The sequence below is a fragment of the Leucopleurus acutus genome, assembly GCF_964270905.1.
Source record: "Leucopleurus acutus genome assembly, chromosome: 16".
NCBI lineage: Eukaryota > Metazoa > Chordata > Mammalia > Artiodactyla > Delphinidae > Leucopleurus > Leucopleurus acutus.
The window spans coordinates 54,994,884-55,018,403 of NC_139158.1; the positions used below are offsets into that span (position 1 = coordinate 54,994,884).

Sequence of the window (23,520 nt, forward strand, 5' to 3'; positions counted from 1 at the left end):
CAAATTGTGAATTTTTTTGTTCTAGTTTTGTGAAAAATGCCAGTGGTAGTTTGATAGGGATTGCATTGAATCTGTAGATTATTTTGGGTAGTAGAGTCACTTTCACAATGTTGATTCTTCCAATCCAAGAACATGGTATATCTCTCCATCTATTTGTATCATCTTTAATTTATTTCATCAGTGTCTTATAATTTTCTGCATACAGGTCTTTTGTCCACTTAGTTTATTCCTAGATATTTTATTATTTTTGTTGCAATGGGAAATGGGAGTGTTTTCTTAATTTCACTTCCAGATTTTTCATCATTAGGAATGACAGAGATTTCTGTGCATTAATGTTGTATCCTGCTACTTTACCAAATTCACTGATGAGCTTTCAAAGTTTTCTGTCAGCATCTTTAGGATTCTCTATGTAGAGTATCATGTCATCTGCAAACAGTGACAGCTTTACTTCTTTTTTTCCAATTTGGATTCCTTTTATTTCCTTTTCTTCTCTGATTGCTGTGGCTAAAACCTCAAAACTATGTTGAATAAGAGTGCTGAGAGTGGGCAACCTTGTCTTGTTCCTGATCTTAGTGGAAATGGTTTCAGTTTTTCATCATTGAAGACAATGTTGGCTGTGGGTTTGTCATATATGGCCTTTATTATGGTGAGGAAAGTTTACTCTAGGCCTACTTTCTGCAGGGTTTTTATCATAAATGGTTGTTGAATTTTGTCGAAAACTTTCTCTGCATCTATTGAGATGATCATATGGTTTTTCTCCTTCAATTTGTTAATATGGTGTATCACGTTGATTGATTTGTGTATATTGAAGAATCCTTGCATCCCTGGAATAAACCCCACTTGATCATGGTGTATGATCCTTTTAATGTGCTGTTGGATTCTATTTGCTTGTATTTTGTTGAAGATTTCTGCATCTATGTTCATCAGTGATATTGGCCTATAGTTTTCTTTATTTGTGACATCTTTGTCTGGTTTTGGTATCGGGGTGATGGTGGCCTCGTAGAATGAGTTTGGGAGTGTTCCTCCCTCTGCCATATTTTGGAAGAGTTTGAGGATAGGTGTTTGCTCTTTTCTAAATGTTTGATAGAATTTGCCTGTGAAGCCATCTGGTCCTGGGCTTTTGTTGTTGGAAGATTTTTAATCACAGTTTCAATTTCAGTGCTTGTGATTAGTCTGTTCATATTTTCTGTTTCTTCCTGGTTCAGTCTCGGCAGGTGCTGTCTACAAGAGACCCACTTCAGACCTAGGGACACATACAGACTGAAAGTAAGGGGATGGAAAAAGATATTCTATGCAAATGGAAATCAAAAGAAAGCCGGAGTAGCAATTCTCATATCAGACAAAATAGACTTTAAAATAAAGACTATTACAGGAGACAAAGAATGACACTACATAATGATCAAGGGATCGATCCAAGAAGAAGATATAACAATTGTAAATATTTATGCACCCACATAGGAGCACCTTAATACATAAGGCAAATGCTAACAGCCATAATAGGGGAAATCGACAGTACCACAATCATAGTAGGGGACTTTAACACCCCACTTTCACCAATGGACAGATCATCCAAAATGAAAATAATTAAGGAAACACCAGCTTTAAATGAAACATTAAACAAGATGGACTGAATTGATATTTATAGGACATTCCTTCCAAAAACAACAGAATAGGCATTTTTCTCAAGTGCTCATGGAATATTCTCCAGGATAGATCATATCTTGGGTCACAAATCAAGCCTTGGTAAATTTAAGAAAATTGAAATTGTATCAAGTATCTTTTCCGACCACAACGCTATGAGACTAGATATCAATTACAGGAAAAGATCTGTAAAAAATACAAACACATGGAGGCTAAACAATACACTACTTAATAATGAAGTGATCACTGAAGAAATCAAAGAGGAAATCAAAAAATAACTAGAAACAAATGACAATGGAGACACAACGACCCAAAACCTATGGGATGCAGCAATAGCAGTTCTAAGAGGGAAGTTTATAGCAATACAATCCTACCTTAAGAAACAGGAAACATCTCAAATAAACAACCTAACCTTGCACCTAAAGCAATTAGAGAAAGAAGAACAAAAAGCCCCCGAAGTTAGCAGAAGGAAAGAAATCATAAAGATCAGATCAGAAATAAATGAAAAAGAAATGAAGGAAATGATAGCAAAGATCAATAAAACTAAAACCTGGTTCTTTGAGAAGATAAACAAAATTGATAAACCGCTAGCCAGACTCATTAAGAAAAAAAAGGGAGAAGACTCAAATCAATAGAATTAGAAATGAAAAAGGAGAAGAAACAACTGACACTGCAGAAATACAAAGGATCATGAGAGATTACTACAAGCAACTCTATGCCATAAAAATGGACAACCTGCAAGAAATGGACAAATTCTTTGAAATGCACAACCTGCTGAGACTGAACCAGGGAGAAATAGAAAATATGAACAGACCAGTCACAAGCACTGAGATTGAAACTGTGATTAAATATCTTCCAACAGACAAAAGCACAGGACCAGGTGGCTTCACAGGTGAATTCTATCAAACATTTAGAAAAGAGCTAACACCTATCCTTCTCAAACTCTTCCAAAGTAAAGCAGAGGGAGGAACACTCCCAAACTCATTCTACGAGGCCACCATCACCCTGATAGCAAAACCAGACAAAGATGTCACAAAGAAAGAAAACTACAGGCCAATATCACTGATTAACATAGATGCAAAAAATCCTCAACAAAATACAAGCAAACAGAATCCAACAGCACATTAAAAGATCATACACCATGATCAAGTGGGGTTTATTCCAGGAATGCAAGGATTCTTCAATATACGCTAATCAATCAACGTGATACACCATATTAACAAATTGTAAGAGAAAAACTATATGATCATCTTAATAGATGCAGAAAAAGCTTTCGACAAAATTCAACACCCATTTATGATAAAAACCCTGCAGAAAGTAGGCATAGAGGGAACTTTCCTCAACATAATAAAGGTCATATGTGACAAACCCACAGCCAACGTTGTCCTTAATGGTGAAAAACTGAAACCATTTCCACTAAGATCAAGAAAAGGACAAGGTTGCCCACTCTCAGCACTCTTATTCAACATAGTTTGGGAAGTTTTAGCCACAGCAATCAGAGAAGAAAAAGAAATAAAGGAATCCAAATCAGAAAAGAAGAAGTAAAGCTGTCACTGTTTGCAGATGACATGATACTCTACACAGAGAATGCTAAAGATGCTGCCAGAAAACTACGAAAGCTCATCAGTGAATTTGGTAAAGTAGCAGGATACAAAGTTAATGCACAGAAATCTCTGGCATTCCTATACACTAATGATGAAAAATCTGAAAGTGAAATTAAGAAGACACTCCCATTTACCATTGCATCAGAAAGAATAAAATATCTCAGAATAAACCTACCTAAAAGACCTGTTTGCAGAAAATTATAAAACACTGATGAAGAGAACATTTTGAAACAATTTTTTGGAAATGTTTCCATTGCCACAGTGTTGCCAATAATGATACTGCCTATTAAAGCAATATTATCTGCTCACCTTTAAAACCTGGAAACAGAAGTTTTCTGTGTTAAAGCATCCAAATTAAGAGTGATAGTGTATTTTAAACCCACTTATTAAAAATATTAAAGAGCAACATATCCTGATCAATTTGCATATGTGAATGATTGACATCAGCGAAGATGGAAATTAGCAGCCTTGTTTCAACAAAAACCTTCACAAACGGGTAGACGGCATTAAAATATGAATAGTGTGATTTAGTAAACACGGCCAACAGTGTGCTTCCTCCACTGTGGTTTGTATAACTGAGCAATAACCTCCCTTCTTGAAACGAACCAAACTTTTCACATATATTTATTTTTAATTTAGGTTTATATAAGTTTTGTAATGTATATATTGTAATATATTACAAATAAATAATTGTAAATATGTTAGGGGGTAGGTACTCAAAATATTTTAAGGACTGGGTGTGCCACATTTTAGTTTGGAGATCACTAGTCTGGAGTTGTGTTTCTCAAACGAGGGAAACATGTTAGGAAAGGTTACTTAAAATGAAGATGCCTGGGCCCTAACCTGGACCTGCTGAATAGGAAGGATTCTCTGGAACTGGGCCCAGGCTTGTATATCTTCAACAAGTTCCCTCCCAATTCTGATGAACACCAGAATTTGAGAAGCATTTTTCTAGAAAATAAAGCCCAGCTCCTTAGGTGGACATTCAGAGTCCCACCGTGGCCCTCATCTGCTTGCTGTTCTGGTCCCCATCAGCCCCACACATGGAAATGCTGTAGCCTCAGAAACTGCCTCTTTGCCCATTTCCATGGCTCAGCCCGGCACCCAGCATGAGGCAGATGTCCAAGAAGTGTTGACCCAACTCCTACCAGCAAGGTACCAGGCTCTGACTCGTCTCTGCATTTTGCACATGCAGTTGCCTGAACTCTTTTTTTTTTTTTTAATTTTATTTATTTTTGGCTGTGTTAGGTTTTTGTTGCTGCATGTGAGCTTCCTCTAGTTGTGGTGAGTGGGGGCTACGCTTCGTTGCGGTGTGCGGGCTTCTCATTGCTGTGGCTTCTCTTGTTGCGGAACACGGGCTCTAGGCACATGGGCTTCAGTAGTTGCAGCACGCAGTCTCAGTAGTTGTGGCATATGGGCTTAGTTGCTTCATGACATGTGGGATCTTCCCAGACCAGGGATCAAACCCATGTCCCCTGCATTGGCAGGTGGATTCTTAACCACTGCACCACCAGGGAAGTCCCTGAACTTTTCTTTTTGAAATTTCTTTTCCCTGTTCCTCCCATCAAATTCTTTTTGATCCTTCATTCTATGTTTAAATGTTGTGTACTCTGTTACTCACCACTCTGATGTCCTTGTGGTATGACTTACCACATTTTATTATATTTATTTACTTATACATTTCCCTCTTTTAATTACAAGCTCCATGAGTATTTGACACTGTCTCTTTTCTTTTTTTTTTTTTTTGTCATACTTCAGGTAACAATTATTGATTGCTTGTTTTGTTTTTTGGTTTTCTGAAATTTATTTTTATTGAGATAACATTGATTTATAACATTATATGTTTCATATGTACAACATTATATTTCTACTCCTGTATACCCTACAGTGTGCTCACCACCAAAAATTTAGTTTCTATCCATCACCATACAGTTGATCCCCTTTACCCATTTTGCCACCCCTGCCCCACCCCTACCCCTCTAGTAACTACTACTCTGATCTCTGTTATCTAGGTGTTTGGTTTGGTTTGGTTTGGTTTGTTCATTTATTTTGTCTTTTTTTTTTTATTAGTTCTTTGTATTCCACACATGAGTGAAATCATATGGTATTTGTCTTTCTCTGTCTGACTTATTTAACTTAACATAATACCCTCAAAGTCCATCCATGTGGCCACAAATGGCAAGATTTCATTCTATTTTGTGGCTAATATTCCATTGTGAATATATATGTATATATTCATATACATATACATACCACATCTTCTTTATCTGTTCATTTATCGATGGACACTTTGGTTGTTTCCATATCTTGGCAATAAATAATGCCACAGTGAATATAAAGGTGTATATATCTTTTCAAATTAGTGTTCTCGTATTCTATGGATAAATACCCAGAAATGAAATTGCTGGGTTATATGGTAGTTCTATTCTTAATTTTTTGAGGAATCTCCATATTTTTTTCCATGGTGGCTACACTGGTTTGCATTCCTACCAACAGCGTATGAGGGTTCCCTTTTCTCCACAACCTCACCAATACTTGTTATTTCTTGTATTTTTTATAATAGCCAATCTAACAGGCATGAGATGATTTTAACCTTGTAGTTTTGATTTGCATTTCCCTAATAATTAGTGATGTTGAACATCTTTTCATGTACCTGTTGGCCACCTGTATGTCTTTGGGAAAATGTCTATTCAGCTCCTCTGCCCGGTTTTTAATTGGGTTGTTTGTTTTTTGTTGTTGTTGAGTTGTATGAGCTCTTTATATATTTTGGATATTAATGCCTTATTGGATATACCATTTGCAAACATCTTCTCCCATTCAGTAGGTTGTCTGTTCATTTTGTTGATTGTTTCCTTTGTTGTGCAGAAGCTTCTCAGTTTTATGTTATCCAATTTTTAAATGTTTGCTTTTTTTTCCCTTGCCTGAGGAGATTTATCTAGAAAGATATTGCTAAGACCAATGTCTTAGCAATGTTAGCAAACATAGGCATACTGCCTATGTTTTCTTCTAGTAGTTTATGGTTTTAGGTATGGTTAAGACTTACATTCAAGTCTTTAATCCATTTTGAGTTGTTTTTTGTGTATGGTGTGAGATGGTGATCTCGTTTCATTTTTTGCTTGTAACAGTCCAGTTTTTCCAGCACCATTTATTGAAGAGACTATTCTTTCTCCATTGTATGTACTTTGCACCTTTGTCATAAATTAATTGTCCATAACCGCATGGGTTTTTCTGCCAATACCATGCTGTTTTGATTACTATGGCTTTGTGATTTAGTTTAAAATCAGGGTGGGTGATACCTCCAGCTTTGTTTTTTCATTTGTTTGTTTGTTTTTTGTTTTGTTTCATTTCATTTTGTTTTGTTTTGTTTTCCCCCTTAGGATTGCTTTTGCTATTCAGAGTCTTTTGTGGTTTCATACAGACTTTAGAATTTTTTATTCTATTTCTGTGAAAAATATCTTTGGGATTGCATATAATCTGTAGATTTCTTTAAGTAAAATGGACATTTTAACAATGTTAATTCTTCCAATTCATGAGCATGGAATATCTTTCCATTTATTTGTGTCTTCTCCAATTTCTTTCAACAGCGTCATCTAGTTTTCAGTGTACAAAAAACTGTCTCATTCTTGTGTGCACATTCCCCACCCAGCCACCTTCTCCACTCCTCCTTCCCTGCTCTGCCTCAGCCTCTGGAACATCGTTAGTTTTGAGGATATGCAAAAGCAGCTGGAGGATGAACCAACCTGGAAGAAATAGTAGAGGGAATTTAAGATCTTTTGATGCTCTTAAAGTCCAGTTAAAATAGAGAAGCAGAGTTTCATTCTTAATTCTGAATAGAATTATTTAGATGCCTAGGACTAAACTGAGACTTCACTGTCTTTTGATTGTAGGCTGTGTCTTTAGATTTTACTTTGAAAATATTAACTTTAGAGAATCTGATTCTTAGGTAATCTTTTAAATATATTCCTTAGAATTATACTACCTACAACTTTCATCATGATAAATACGATTTTAAGGTAGTGATTTTCTAAATCCTAGAAATATAAACTCCGTATAATGTTTTTCAGTTTTATTGTGTGATTTTTATATAATAATCTCCTGTAATACATTGGTTTTTTAATGAACATATTCTCCCTTATCCTGGTGTTAAGGATAGCACATTTTTAGCTAATGAAAGACTAGTACTGACATGTTAAAAGACTTACCCCAAATTATATATGAGTGCAGTTAAGCCCAAGCTTCCTCTCTTCCTCTGTTCTTGAATGCAGAAATCTACCCCTCAGACATGAGATACCCTGATGCACCCCCAAGGCTGGGATTGTTCCATTGAACCACATACAATTCCTATTACCTTTTCTCTGTCCATCTGTATCCCCTTCCCTACTCCCCAGCTCGATCTCTTGTTTTCTATTTTGAATGACCCAGCTGAGGCCTGCCATTGGCATTGCCAACCTTGTCTAGCCCAGAGTACAAAGTTTTCTGGCCCCAATGGATATCATGGTTGGAGGTCTTCCCCAAAAATATTTTTAAATTGAAGTATAGTTGATTTACAATGTTGTGCCAAAATATTTTTTAATAAGAGTGAGTCTATGTAGATTAGCTGTAGATTTTGGTGATTTCCATGGCTCACTAGGAATTTTCTCATGGTTTCTCTTAAGGGTCAAGAGGAAAGTACAGAAAAGTACCTTTATATCTGATTTTTATGTCTGATAATCTGAAGATTGTGTTGTCCGTATAGACAGCTTTTTCAGATTCAAGAAGTAAACTGAAATTTTAGATGTCACCAGATTCATGGATGTTTCTCACATCATCATCATAGTAATAATAATAATAATTTGTTGAGCACTTCAGTTTGCCAGGTACCTTATAGAGATTACCTCTTTCCATCCTCACAAAAGTCCTATGAACTGGAGGCTGATACTCTCCCATCACACAGAAGCAGTACATGTGGCCCAGAAAGATGAAGTGTGTTTTCCAGGGTCACACATTTATACAGTAGCAGAGCCAGAGTGTAGCCCCAGGTGGTCTAGCTCCTGAGATTTTGCGTTAACTTCTGCATCTCATATCAAAACCCCATTTTCAGTTTTTAGAAATGAGTTAGCAATTTGAAAATTATTTTTAAAAATACAGAGGATGTTGTTTCAAAGGGTCCCTAGAGCATCTTGATCCACTTGAATTTGCAATGTGTCCTACATTTCTGGATGCTTTTTCAAATGCTTACTGTACTTTAATTTGCAGGCCCAAGAAGCTAATATTAAAAGCTTTCAAACAATATTGGTTCGTCTTTAAAGACACGTCTATAGCCTACTTTAAAAATAAGGAACTTGAACAAGGAGAACCAGTAGAAAAACTAAATCTTAGAGGTAAGAGGGTCCAATATCTTGGTATGGCTTGTCACGGCCCAGCAAGCGGATGAAAGCCAAGACTCCCACCAGTGAAGCAGGTTCACTCCCAGAGGAACCTCTTATGTCATGGGTTGTCAGTGACCGCCTGCCTGCAGCTCCTCCTCCCTGTGAAACATGGACCTGAAATGCAAACCAGTGAATGGTTATTTGTGTTATGCTGTCCCTTCTTTCCCAGTGTGTCCAAGTCTCTGAAGTGGTGGTAATTGGTGTCATAAACATAGTACATTAGACATTGTTGGATCCTGAAAAACACTCTGAATTCCAAAACAATTATGTCTAATTCAGTATCACTTTTGTGCCTGATTTCTGAAAGTGGCCGTGAGTGTACTGGTAACTCCATTAACTAAAAATTTAATTAACTAGTGCACTCAATTCCCTTATCATTGTGACAATCAGAGGATTCCCTCTGCTTTAATTCATTTCAAAGCTTATATTCAATAACTGATTATATAAGTTAGAATAGCCAAATCAACCTGAAAAATGAATTCAACTGATGATTATTTAAGAAATCCATAAAAGAAATATTTTTATTTATCCATGTTATGTTCATAACTTATCTAGTTATCCTTTAATTAATGTTATCAGCCTGCTCCTCAGTTTTTCAGAAGAGAACCAAATCTGAGGAGCTTATGTTCAAAGTCTTTATTTTAGATGCACATCTGATATTTGTCTAAGAGATCTCTCAGAACTCAGTTCTGTCCTTGCCTTTTATCACTCAGGCTGTGAAGTTGTGCCAGATGTAAATGTAGCAGGGAGAAAATTTGGAATCAAGTTACTAATCCCGGTTGCTGATGGTATGAATGAAGTATATCTGAGATGTGACCATGTAAGTAAAACCACAAAAATGGTAAGTCACTTCACCTTTATTAAGCCTCAGGACAAACCATCTCAGGTGTTTTCTCAAATGAGGGCACTCATCAGTCAGCTATTGCTTTGTAACAAACAATCACAAAAATCACACAGACATATACGAATAAACATTCTGCAGGTGGGCTGGGGATTGAGTGATCCAGGCTGAGGGCATCTGGGCAGATCTGCTTCAAGCCATCCACCTGGCTCGGCTGGCTCCTTATCGCAGGCTGAGCTCATGGGATTTATTCTGGGTCCCAGGCTGCCTGGGGAGGAGGCTCTTCTCACAGTGATGGCAGAAGTGCCAGAGGGGAACTGGGAACGTGTGAGACCTCCTAAATCTTAAGCTTGCAGTCAATCGGTAGGTACACTGTCATTTCCACCCATGCTCCATTGACTAAAGCACATCCATGGCCAGGCCCAAAGTCAAGATATGGGAAATTACACTCTAGCTCTGGTGGGAGGGACTGTAAAATTACATGGCAAGAGGTGTGGATGCTAGGAGGGTGAAGATTGAGGCCAGTGATTCAGTGAACCACACCTACTGTTGCCCTGAAGAATTAATTCAATTCTTCACCTGCATCCCCTCGGCTTCTGGGACCACTCCCCTTTGCTCCCTGAAGTAACAAATGAGCACAGACATTAAAGAACAATAGAAGCCACCACTAACTGGTTCAGCACCACCAATGGACCTGATTCCTGCTATGGGATTAGAATCTTTACTAAGGATAGGCCAGGGGAGAAATAATATGAGAAGTCAGTTAATGATTTTTCCTCATTTTCTTCTGTCATAGAGATAAGATGTGATATGAAAATGGAAATATGTGTCAAGGAGGCTATCGGGTAGTTTGGGTTTTCACCTGTCTGTGCCCCATGGAGCTCCTTTTTGTCCTTGGTTCATCTTTTTTTTTTTTTTTTAATTTATTTGGTTGCATCGGGTCTTAGTTGCGGCAGGTGGGCTCCTTAGTTGCAGCTCATAAGCTCCTTAGTTACAGCACACGGTCTCCTTACCTGTGGCTCGCAGGCTCCTTAGTTGTGGCATGCAAACTCTTAGTTGCAGCATGCATGTGGGATCTAGTTCCCTGACCAGGGTTTGAACCCAGGACCCTGCATTGGGAGCATGGAGTTTTATCCACTGTACCACCAGGGAAGTCCCTCCTTGGTTCGTCTTTAAATGCAAAGTTCTCCACATGAAATTTCTTAAAGTTGACATTCATATTCTCTAGCCCCGTGGTATCTAGAAATTCAACACAGGACTCAAAAGCTCTCATTGGACTTTAAATTACGTGGTTAACAGTCAGTCTGAATGTGTGCCACTTCATATCTTTCCTTGCTGGGAAGGTGACGGTTTTGTATCATAGAGATGAAAGCCCAGGTCCTGCTCTGTTCCCAGCATGGCTGCTTTGCATTTGAACTTACTTCTCAGCTCTCTGGTGTTTGCTGCAGGAGAGTCAGTATGCCCAGTGGATGGCTGCCTGCATCTTGGCATCAAAGGGCAAAACCATGGCGGACAGCTCCTACCAGCCAGAGGTCCTTAACATTCTTTCATTTCTGAGGATGAAAAACCGGAACTCAGCATCTCAGGTGGCTTCCAGTCTAGAAAACATGGATATGAACCCAGAATGTTTTGTGTCACCTAGGTGTGCAAAAAAGCACAAGTCTAAACAGGTACTGCTAATCTGGTTGGGGTGATTGTCTGCAGCAAATTCTGTATTTTCTGAAATAAAATAAATAAATGACTGAGATCATCATCATGAAAAATCAGCTGATAGGGAAATTTGACTATGAACTGGGTATTAGATGATATTAAGAAATTATTGTGAATTTTGTTAGCAGTGACTATACTGCTAACTGAACATGGCAATATTCTCAGAATAAACCTAATTTAAAAATAATGATTTAGTCCCCACAAATTAAAATTTTAAGTTATGCTTCCATAAGAGTGGGGTTGAAAGTTACACAGATAAACTGATTCAAGTAGAACCATTGTCCATGGAGACCACAGACCCCAGAAAGAACTCAGGACTCTTCATCTACATAAAGCTTAGATATTTATGTGTTGGTCCATCTTCCTGTTTCTCCACAGTGATTTGCATGTATTATAGAAAGAGAGAGAGAGAGTGAATGAATGAATGGGAGGAATTGTCTTTGTGGAGCTGTAGTTGGGCCTTGCATTCATTCTTCTCGTTGGGGACCCGGGGCCAACGGGATGATTGCTGTAGAGAGTCAGTGCCTGCTAAGGAGAATTTGACATCTCCCACTTCTGCTTAGCTGGCAGCCCGCATCCTGGAAGCCCATCAGAACGTGGCCCAGATGCCCCTGGTCGAAGCCAAGCTGCAGTTCATTCAGGCATGGCAGTCTCTACCTGAATTCGGCCTCACCTACTACCTTGTCAGGTGATTACAATGCTCACTTGCCTCTCTCACTTTCTGTTCAGTTTTAAGTGGTTTCATGGAGCCCAGTTTAGTCTCATTTGGTCTAGAATGTAGAACTCTTTCTTTTCTTTTTTTTTTTTTAATTTTAGAATACTGTCCTTTCACAAATGGCCCAAACACTTTTGACTGCTCATGACAATCTTTCATACCTCTGTTCACAGTGCCTACCAGATCTCTCTGCTTCTCCTGGGTCCCCTAAGTTTTCAACTTAGCAGCAAGAGTGATCCTTTTAAGATCTCAGTCAAACCACGTCAGGCCTCTGCTCACCACCACTGAAGGCATTGTGTCATACTCAGAGTAAGAGCCAAATACTTACAGTGGCCCTACAAGACCTTAGTGCTGGAATTTCACATCCTCTCCCCTCCTTCACTGTGCCCAGCCACACTGGCCTCCTAGCAGGGCCTTGAGCCTGAGGAAAAAAAAAGACTCTGGCTTTCACACTGGCTGTGCCCTCTGCCTAAGATACTTTTTTCCCAGATATCCACATGGCTCACTCCCTCACAGACATTAGTTCTTTGATCAAATCTCCCTTCTCACTGAGATCTTCCCTCTCAATTTAAAATTGTAACAACCTCATTGCCAGTATTCCCTGTCCCACTTCTGTGCCTTATCCTCCTTTATGACCTTATCTGGCATGTATATTTCACTTATTCATGACCCTCTCCCCCAACTAGAACACAAGCTGCATGAGGTCAGGAATCTTCTGTCTGTTTAGGTCACTGTTGTATTCCCAGTGCCTAGAAGGGTACCTAGCATACACAGTTCGTGCTAATTTGAATTAGCTGACTTGACTGTCTCTTATTTTGCTTTCCTCTGATGTCAGTTTCACTTAAATAATGTCTGCAGGACAGCCTACTCTCCAGCCTTCATATTCTATCCTAATGAAAATGCCCTTCTATAGAAAGTTAATCCCTCATTGTCTGTTCTTCAGAAATGATTTGAAATGTTGGTATTCTCTTTAAGAAGTTGTATGTGAATGAACATCATGTTACAGGAAGCAGTTTCATGTTTTAATTATTTTTTTTTCAGATTTAAAGGAAGCAAGAAAGATGACATCCTGGGAGTTTCATATAATAGGTTGATTAGAATCGATGCAGCCACTGGGATTCCAATTACAACATGGAGATTTACAAATATGAAACAGTGGAATGTAAACTGGGAAATCCGGCAGGTAAAGTGAAAGTTTTTGGTACATTCAGCATTGAGCCTATAAATGTGTGTTCCCTCAGAACTGCAGCTTATTTTGATTTTAAGAAGGTGTTATTATACTTAGAACTCAGAAACCACAAGCATGTGGTAATTGTCTGCTAAAATAATCACATGCAGTTCTGAGCAGTTTCCTAGCAAGCACAGACCAAATGCTTTTGAATTAACACAAGTTGGCTTAGTCTCCATACAGACAGACTCTAAAATTGCTGAGCAGTTTGATTAATTTCTTTCAACTCAGTGTATGATTATGTAAGATTTAGGCTGACAATTACTTAGCTGAAACTACCTGAGATGTAAATATCATACAAAATAAATACAAAACAGGCGTCATCTGACTGGCTGCCAAGAGGTGTAACTGGTTGAGAACTCAGAGGCTCAACTGCCCACCTGGAGAGCATTCCAGTCCCAAAGGGGAAAAGTATCAGAGAAGCCAGCGAGGTACACAGGGGTCATGGAGGAAACTTAGCCTCTGAGTTCAGGAGCCCTCAGCCCCCATCGTCCCCACCCTAGGAACCAGGTCAGGCCATGCCTGCATCACAGGACGTGCTAGACCAAGTCAGACACACCTGAGAGTCCTGATGATTTAAAACATTCTGCTGTTGCTGATATAGGATCTTTATCGCATTCCTTTGGCATTCCCATTTTTCCAGTATAAAGCTGTCAATGTAGAGCGAGGATAAGTGACTCACATTTTTCTTTTTTTAAGAACCATGGATTCCTCTCAGCAGGGCTGTTGACCATCTGGACTCATTTGCAGAACAATGTTCTGAGATTAGATGGCCTCTAAGGCAGTGACTCAAAAACCTTGTTGTACCCTCAAGGTCGTGTAAATCCAACTCTGGGAAATGCAAATCAAAACTACAAAAAATGAGGCACCACCTCACACCAGTCAGAATGGCCATCATTAAAAACTCTATAAATAACAAATGCAGGAGAGGATGTGGAGAAAAGGGAACCCTCCTACACTGTTAGTGGGAATGTAAGTTGGTACAGCCACTATGGAAAACAGTATGGAGGTTCCTCAGAAAACTAAAAATAGAATTACCATATGATCCAGTATCATATGATTACCATATGATCATTACCATATGATCCAGCAATCCCACTCCTGGGAATATATCCTGACAAAACTCTTAATTCAAAAAGATATATGCACCCCTATGTTCATAGCAGCACTATTCACAATAGTCAAGACATGGAAACAACCTAAATGTCCATCAACAGATGAATGGACAAAGAAGATGTGGTACATAGGTACAAAGGAATACTACTCAGCTATAAAAAAAGAACAAAATAATGCCTTTTGCAGCAACATGGATGCAGCCTGAGATTGTCATACTAAGTGAAGTAAGTCAGAAAGAGAAAAACAGGGCTTCCCTGGTGGTGCAGTGGTTGAGAGTCCGCCTGCCGATGCACAGGACACGGGTTTGTGCCCCGGTCCAGGAAGATCCCACATGCAGCGCAGTGGCTGGGCCCATGAGCCATGGCCGCTGAGTCTGCACGTCCGGAGCCTGTGCTCCGCAACAGGAGAGGCCACAACAGTGAGAGGCCCACGTACCGCAAAAAAAAAAAGAAAGAGAAAAACAAATACCATATGATATCACTTATATGTGGAATCTAAAATATGACACAAATGAACCTATCTACAAAACAGAAACAGACTCACGAACATAGAGAACAGACTGGTGGTTGCCAAGGGGGAGAGGATTGGGGGAGGGATGGAGTGGGAGGTTGGGGTTACAGATGTAAGCTTTTAAATATAGAATGGATAAACAAGGTCCTACTGTATAGGATATAGAAAACTATATTCAATATCTTATGGTAAACCATAATGGAAAAGAATATTTAAAAAAGAATGTATATGTGTATAACTGAATCACTTTGCTGTACAGCAGAAGTTAACACAACATTGTAAATCAACTACAATTAAAAAAAAAAAATGATCCAACTGTGCACCTTAAATAGGTCTGTTTATTATACATCGGTTATACCTCAATAACACAGTTTGGAAAAAAAAAATCTGACTCTGGGAATTACTGAGATCAGTGATTCTTTTTTTGTTTGTTTGTTTTTAAAATAACATTTATTTTTTAAAAGTTAACATGTGCGTAATAGGAAACCGAAAAACACAAGAAGCAAAAAGCAAAGTCATCCATAATCATAAGCAGTTTACCGTTTGATGTGTCCTTCTAGGTCTCATTTGTGTATCTATACAACTAAGCATCCATTTTCATATAAGTAAGATCATTCAGTTATGTACTGTGCTTTTTCAGACATCAGGAATATTTACCATTTCAACGTCCCAAAGCTATTTGAGTATTTTGATAACCAAGAATACACTACACCAACTCAATCTACAAGGAAAAAAATGTAATCCTGCCTTGCTTGGCAACAAAAATTTCATAAAAGACAAAAATGGCAACAGGCCTCTAGATAAAGATATTGGTAGAGTTATGATTAAAATACCACATTTCCTTAATGTTCCATTAAAAATGAGACAGAAAGCAAAATATAAATACAAACACATCCACATACATGCCTCCCTTTATACTTCCTTCTGCCCCTCTGCTGCTAACCTAATGAGCTAGTCCTGACGTACATTTCTCAGAGACGGTTTAACAATTCCATATCCAAGATGCTGCTTTTTTTTATCAGTTGTAACAAAGATATTTACCAATTGGTTAATTCATTAGCTCTACTTTTTATCATACATTGTCACCTCAGGATATCTAAAAGCTTAGATGTTGCAAAATAAAGAATGAGCCTTGCAAAAGACTTTTGCTGGTGTGTACTATTGAACATTTCAACTTATCCATTGCTCTATATGTTACATGCCTTTGGTTTAACTTTACTGTATATATTATGTACATACTGGACAAATGGGTCCTAATTTTATAATATCTAGTCTCTAGATATTAAAGGGGTTGCCAGTGTATGACAAAAGTAGAGTTGGTAAACTAACACATTTTGTACACTTTTGTGTTAAAATTCATTGAAAGGCCGTCTTTTGAAAAGGACCTTTGGAAATGAAACTGTAAATCACATCTAAGTGACACATGTGCCTGTACTCACCCACTGTTGGATGATGGAAAGAAGTAATTGGGAGAAATGAAGGGTCCTAGACTAGAATGTTTCTGTGTAGATCAGTGATTCTTAAAGGTCCCCAGCTGATTCCACTGGGCAGCCAAGGTGGAGAACAGGTGACGCTTCAGTTTCTTCCAGTGTTAGAGTTTATGACTTCCAGCTGGGAAGGAGTGAGGGCCGTGGCTGTAGGAAAATTCACGTGGGCCTTTTTCTCTCCACTAAAAAATCTGCAAAGCACTCTGCCCCTCCACACAGGGAGTGCTTAGACAGTTCTTTCATCTAAACAAGAGCCAGACAGGAAATATCTTTTGTGTTGAGCGTTAGAATGTTTTGCCAGGTGTGCAGCAAAGCTGACACCACAAGAGGGCGCCAAGAGAGCAGAGACGTTTTCTGTAAGCTTTGATGCAAGCAGTGGGTTTTGCAGGGTTTGGGGAAACCCATCTGTCAGCACCTCAGCAGTCCTCAGCTCTGGGACCATCTCCAGCCAAGCGGCTTCTTTCTCATTCGTCTTTGTCAGAGCTTAAGTATACCTGTGCCTTCCTCTTCCAGGTGGCGATCGAATTTGACCAGAACGTCTCCATCGCATTCACCTGCCTGAGCGCGGATTGCAAAGTCGTGCATGAGTACATCGGGGGCTACATTTTCCTGTCCACCCGCTCCAAGGACCAGAATGAAACTCTCGACGAGGACCTGTTCCACAAGTTGACCGGTGGCCAGGAGTGAACAAAGCAGGCCTGCAGGACCTACACAGAGGGCAGTCCTACCTGGACGTTGGGTCAACAGCCTGCACCATGTGTACATTCCAGGCTGACAGCATATATTCACCACCGGACACCCAGACCCTCGCCTCATTTCCAGCACCCTGCCTAGCACATCCCTCTCCTCACTCTGCCCTCTGCTACCCGCTGTGGAAGGGGCCTCAGTTAACCTCTTCTGTAATGCGAGGCGGGAGAGAGGACACTGCTCGGCATTACTCCAAGGCTCCATGTGTAGCTATGACCTGCAGAACCTGCAAGTGCATGGCTAGAAGCTGTCCGTGTGCTTATCTGGTTTTTGCTAAGTCAAAGGAAAGACAGGTTAAAAGCACATGTAGCAAGGACAAATCTTATTCCCCAAACTCAGGTATGAAAAGAAATGTCTTTCCTTAACAGAAGTGCCTTTAACTACCATCTTGTGAAAATGGCAGAGGGAGCCCCCGCATACACTTTTGTCCCATAGGTCAAAGTCTGGGGGTGAAGGTCTGGGGAAAGGTGGAGTTACCTGGTGCCAGTTGGTGACAAGGGGTCAGAGTAGTGGCCCTCAGTGTCATCAGTCCCAAGTGACATCTGCCAAGGTGACCATTGACCCATCTGGTCTTGGACATCGGTTACTGCCCCACCTGCAAGTCCCGTTCCATTCCTGGGGAGCCTTCAGCCACAATTAAAGGGGATCCCTTAAGTCCTTCTAAAGACACAGTGACACAAGGGTTCAGGGAAACCCATTTCTCAAACCCACTCCATGTCTCAACAGCTTCTACTCTGGGTTGGGGCTCTGGAAGATGGGCTTAGTTCTCTCTTCATAAAAGCCACCTCCCAGCATCAAGGTTTCCAGTGAGGTCTCCATCCCAACCAGTCAGGGAGAGAAGAACAGGACACAGGGCAGCCCTATACCCAAAGACCACCAACTTAAGGGCTCTCAGCTTCCCCAGGGGCTTCTGTCTACTTAGGGCCTTTGGCTGGTCTGTGGGGTAGGGAAGCCTTGCTCTTATCACTACCCAGTGTTCTGGATTTGTGTCTGTTTATATGACTCACAGCCTTTCCCCTGAAGGCCTTTGGCTTTGTAAATCAAAAGCAGATAATGGACTTCTTTTTTTCTCTACTTTTTGCTCTGTTGTCTGTGCCTTGAGACGTGATTGTGGGCCAGTTAACAGCTGCCTCAATTGTCATTTTCTGTCTTGGTTCATCAGTGTTGGGAGGATTGAGTTTTAAGAAGGTAAAAGGCAGTACTGGGGTTAGAGGGAAATATCAGATGTATTTTAGTGTTTTTATAAATATTCTCCTGTCACACAAAGGATGTGGGTTGCAAGGGTAAGGCTGAGACTCTGTTTCCATTTTGAAGTTCTTTTAGGATGCAAACCTCAGGGGGCCTGGCTGGACTTCAGATGCCCAAAAACATTGGCTGTTGCTTTATTTTCTAACAAAACTGTTTGAGAAGAGAGATCTCTGCAATTCTGGGGGCCACCTCGAGACAGCCTTGGCTGGGGACCCTTGGGCCCTGAGCCAGAAGCTGTCACTGGAAATTCCTCTTTCAGCCTCTCCTTAGAGGTGAATGTTATTGAAGAATCTTCAGGCAACTGAACTTCTGAGGCCTAGCTTAAAGCCTGGATGTGGCTTGGGCACTTGGAAAATCTGGTCCATGTCAAAAAGAACTGAGTTTGAAACGTTTTGTACAGAAACCAGTGCCAAGTGAGCTGCGTTGAACTTGGTGGTCATTTCTCCATAGTCCTGGGCTCCATTATTTTAGAGCCTAGCTGGGCCCAACATTAAAGTAATGCTCCTTGATGTCACAGTTTCCCTGTCTGCTGTCAAACGCAGCTCTGCCTAATTTACCAAAGCTAAACCTTTGGTTCAACCTTCTGCCTTAGCTTTTCCTGGTTGTCTGACATTTCCATGAAAACACTCAGAAGAGCTGACCAGTTTAACCAGACTTTCAGGGGAGCATTTCTTCCACAACTCCACAGCCACATCCCAGAGGAATAAACAAGCATGGCAGGAAAACCTTAAACACTGCTATTCCAAAGAGCAACTTAAGGACTTTTTTTTACATTGGGTGCAAAGGTCACCTGACTTCCTATGATGAAATTTGAAATGAATGTGTGCCTTTCAACCCTGTTTGATTTCTTATCTACAGTACATGGGGAATTCTGCATTTTTTTGTGTGTTATTTTATATGACTTTTTAAATTAAAAGGTTTATATGGATTTGAATATGGTCTAGTTGCGTCCTCTCCAGTCTGTTGCCTCTAAAAAGGCGAATATTTTCTCCATTATGAAAAAGGAGTACAACTTTCAGGTTTAACATGTGCTTTTCCTCACAATTCCAATATCTGAGCTATTCTCTGCAGTGAGATTGACTTAGAAACCTCACTTAACCATTGGTTTCAACTCTTTTCTCATTGACTGTCACTAGATTTCCTGACATATCGTGAGCTCTTTTTATCCGGGTCCACCTTTTAGAAAAAGCACGATAGAGCAAAAAAGTAGCCAGAGGCAGAGGGACATCAGAGGGCCTCTGATTTGATGACCCAATGTCACGGGCACATCTTTGATTTAGTGATAGATGGTCCATAAGGGTTAGGAATGTGTAGTTTTTAGATATCCCTTCATGCAATTCTTTTTTTTTTAATTTAACTACAGTTGATTTACAATATTGTATTAACTTCAGGTGTACAGATTCTTATCCATTATAGGTTATTACAAGACATTGAATATAGTTCCACGTGCTATATAACCCTTTGTGCAATTCTCACATCAACCCACAGGGAGCAGAAACGGCTTGCCTTCTCATTTCACAAAGGAGAAACCAGGCTCCGAAGGTGAAGTAATGTGCCCAAGGTCACACCAAGAGTAAGCAGTGGAACCAAGATTCAGAGCCAGGTCTTAACTCCAGAGACTACTGTGCTTAACCCAGCAAACCCCACCCTTCCATTTCCAGCCCTGCTCAGCCTTGAACTGCCTGCCCCACTCCCAGCCCCAAGGCAGGCCTCTCCCGAGCTCAGTGTCCCCATGTCACACACCGGTGGGGGAGGGCCAGGGAAGTCAGAGGATTGGCTGCCCCAGAGGAGCTGGGGAGGTACAGGTGGATCAAAAAGGTCTGGAAGGGACTTCCCTGGTGGCACAGTGGTTAAGAATCTGCCTGACAATGCAGGCGACATGGGTCCAAGCCCTGGTCTGGGAAGATCTCACATGCCGTGGAGCAACCAAGCCCGTGCACCACAACTACTGAGCCTGCGCTCGAGAGCCCATGAGCCACAACTACTGAGCCCATGTGCCACAACTACTGAAGCCCGCGTGCCTAGAGCCCATGCTCTGCAACGAAGAGTAGCGCCCACTTGCCACAACTAGAGAAAGCCCATGTGCAGCAATGAAGACCCAACACAGCCAAAAATAAATAAATTAATTTTTTTAAAAAAAGGTCTGGGAGCCAGAGAAGTGAGTATTTTGATTCTGGGCAAGTTTCATTTTCAGTCCCATGGTAGAAAAATAAACAAATGAGTCTTTCATTTCAAAACTCATCTTTGAGTTGTAGGCACTTGAAGCCAAGACATCCTGCAATATTTGTTTTCTGAAATTGCTAAAAAAAAAAATGTAATTCACTTGTAAGTAAAGACTTCTTTTTCACTTCAGTACATTCAGCAAAGAGTAAAATAGAAAGGGAGGCTCCCTTCCACACCTCCAACCTCCCTGAGAGATTCTGCGGTGACAGGAGGAAGGGGAAAAGGCAGGAAAATCATGTGAAATAATGAAATACATACGAACTATATTCTTTCATTATTTTCCCACACAAACACATGATTTTTATGAAATCACAGGAGATATGATCATGTGAAATAATGCTATATATATGAATTTTTTTCATTATTTTCCCACACAAACATGTGGTTTTCCTGCTTCCTCCTCTCCCCGCCGCCCCACTATCACCCGAGAATCTCTCTGGATGGCAGGGGTGGGACAGAGCCGCCTCCTGTTCTGTTTCATCCCTTTTTCCCCTTCATGCCCCCTTCCTTCAAGAGCCATTGAACCCTGGAAATCCTGGAAAATCTGAAGGTCAGCACGTGGCCCTTCCTTGTGTTCAAGTTTTCCTGTCCCCTTTCTCAACAGTAGGTACCTTCCTGAAGCCGAGTGGAGTTACTGAGCTCCATCAAAGAGAACAAAACCAGCCTGCACATTCTCCCTCCTCACAAATGCCTGTGCTGCCCTGGAGCTCCCACCGGCCTTGGGGTGATGGGTTCTCAGACTTCTTCAGAGCTGAACACTTTTACTGAGTACAAGGTCAGATCCCAATGAATTAAGCCACCCTTGAGCCCAGAGCTCCATGGGAGCCACTTCACATAACACCAGATCGGACGATTTAGAAACAGCCTCCGGGAGCCTACCCACATTTGCCCAAACATCTGTGTTGCATGAAGACCCAGTTCCCTCAGAAGAGCCCCTATGAACGCACGTAAACAGAATGGGAATGTGAGGTTTCTCTTCAGGCTCACTAATGCTCCTCACTAACGACTGTTGAAGAGACTTTCAACTAAATGAATTTACTTCCTTCTGACTTGACATGTGACCTTGAAGACCCATAATTCCCCAGCAGGCCTCGGTTTCTCCAGTCATTACAGTGGAAAAATCCCACAGCCCCTCCTTCTCAGGGGACCCCCACTGATGGTGCTTTCCTGTCCCGGAACCCAGCAGGATGTTGTTTCTCTTCTTGGGCCAGTGAGTTGGGAGGCGGGGCCCCTGGCTGCTCTCTGAGATCCCTGGGATGCGGGAACTGCCCAGGGAAGAGGCGGAGCCCTTTGTGAGGTGACCCAGGGCCTCAGGGGAGGGGAGGGTCCAAAGCCCAAGCCTGTGTCCTCTGACTCAAAGGATGTGTCATCAGGGTCCTTGATGACCACAAGCAGGGCCCATGATAGGGAAGCAGGGAAGGCAAACGAGGTTCCAGAAGGGAAAACAATCATGTATATATATCTCCTTGAGAAAAGAGGGGGCGGGGAATGCAACAGAGCCTGGGGGGCCCGGGCTCAACAGTAGGGGTTGGTGATGGGATGGCTGGTTTGAGCCCACCACCTGGCTGGTAAAGGAAGCCCCCACTTGTGCCCACTGTGGCTATTGGGAGAGAACAAGTATGCTCTTGCAGGCAACACAATGGAAAGTGGGGGAGCCAGCTCTGGAATAGTCAGGTATCCCAGGAACCAGTCAGGCTTTGGGATGCAGGTCTGATGTGGGGCTTACAAAGGGGCCCTAGATATCCATGCTACCACTTAACTCCCTGCAATGTTCCCAAAGCACCAATATTGGCAGCCAGGTCAGCCCACAAGACCCAGCATTAAAAACATAGCAGAACCAGTGTTCTTTTCTACGACTTACAAAGCCCATGCACCCAGCTTCAAAATGGAAAGCATCCTCTTCACTATTGAGGGTCAGATACCGAGCATTAAACCCACATAGACTGCAACTTGAGACCTTGCTACTCAAAGTGTGTTGCTTGAATCCACAGCATTGGTCAGAAATGCCGAATCTCACAGGGCCGGGACTAGCAAGTTACCCAGGGCACAACATTTAAGGAGATCCTACTATCAGGGCCTCCTTACCTCACCCTAGTCCCAGCTCCAAGGCCCACCCCAAACTTCTGAATCAGACTCTGCATTTTAGCAAGACTTTCAGGTGCTATGTGTACACAATTAAGTTTGAGAAGCTCTGGCCTAAGACACGTGGCGTGGATTTGGTGGAGAGGACACAAAACACTGGAGGAATTATGAGCATAAATGCCATAAACTCTGCATGCCAGTGTGTTGGTTGACTAGTGTCCTCCAAAACTTCATGTTCACCCAGAACCAGTGAATGTGACCTTAATTGGAAATAGTCTTTGCAGATGTAATCAAGTTAGGATGAGGTGTACTAAATTAGGGTGGACCATAAATCCAGTGTCCTTATAAGAGAAGAGACACACAGAGACAAAGAGAAAGAAGGCCATGTGATGACAGAGGCAGACATTAGTGTGGCGTAGCTGCAAGCCAAGGAATGCTGGCAAGCACCAGAGCAAGGAAGTGTTCTTCCCAAGAACCTTCAGAGGGATCACAGTCCAGCTGACATCTTAATTTTAGATTTTTAGATTCCAGAACTGTGAGAGAACAAATTTCTGTTTGAAGCCACCAGGCCTATGATAATCTTTTATGGCAGTTCAAGGAAAATAACATAGCCAGAATTTTCACATCTTTAAAAATGGGGTTGCTGCTTTCCCCACCATATCACTGGGCTACTGGAAAGAATGTAGGACGGAATGACAGCAAAGATGTTTTAAAAACTATAAAATGCAATACAAAGGTAAAGTATCGTTATTTTTAATGAGGACATACTTTCAGTTATAAAAGTATTTACGTACTTATTTTCAAAGAAGTTCACATGATAATTTGGATACTTGCTCCCCTCCCAGTGTGGGTAGTGCATACCTCCTGCCCCATTGTACGGGCTTGGCCATATCACTTCCTTTGGCCAATGGGATGTTAGTGGTTGATGTGAGTAGAGGCCTCCATGTGCTTGTACAATCT

The 23,520-nt window shown here is 41.0% G+C and overlaps 1 protein-coding gene across 1 annotated transcript in view; it reads left to right on the forward strand.

Moving 5' to 3' along the window:
- The window catches only part of FERMT1 (FERM domain containing kindlin 1), a 64,929-nt gene extending 47,634 nt beyond the window's left edge, over positions 1-17,295 (forward strand). Inside the window, exons 10-15 of the mRNA XM_082856731.1 lie at positions 8,481-8,605; positions 9,367-9,473; positions 10,943-11,164; positions 11,768-11,892; positions 12,961-13,102; positions 16,774-17,295. Coding sequence (XP_082712857.1) covers positions 8,481-8,605; positions 9,367-9,473; positions 10,943-11,164; positions 11,768-11,892; positions 12,961-13,102; positions 16,774-16,947 — 895 coding nt within the window. The 3' untranslated portion in view covers positions 16,948-17,295. The remainder of the gene's footprint in view (positions 1-8,480; positions 8,606-9,366; positions 9,474-10,942; positions 11,165-11,767; positions 11,893-12,960; positions 13,103-16,773) is intronic.
- The last annotated feature ends 6,225 nt before the right edge of the window (positions 17,296-23,520 follow it).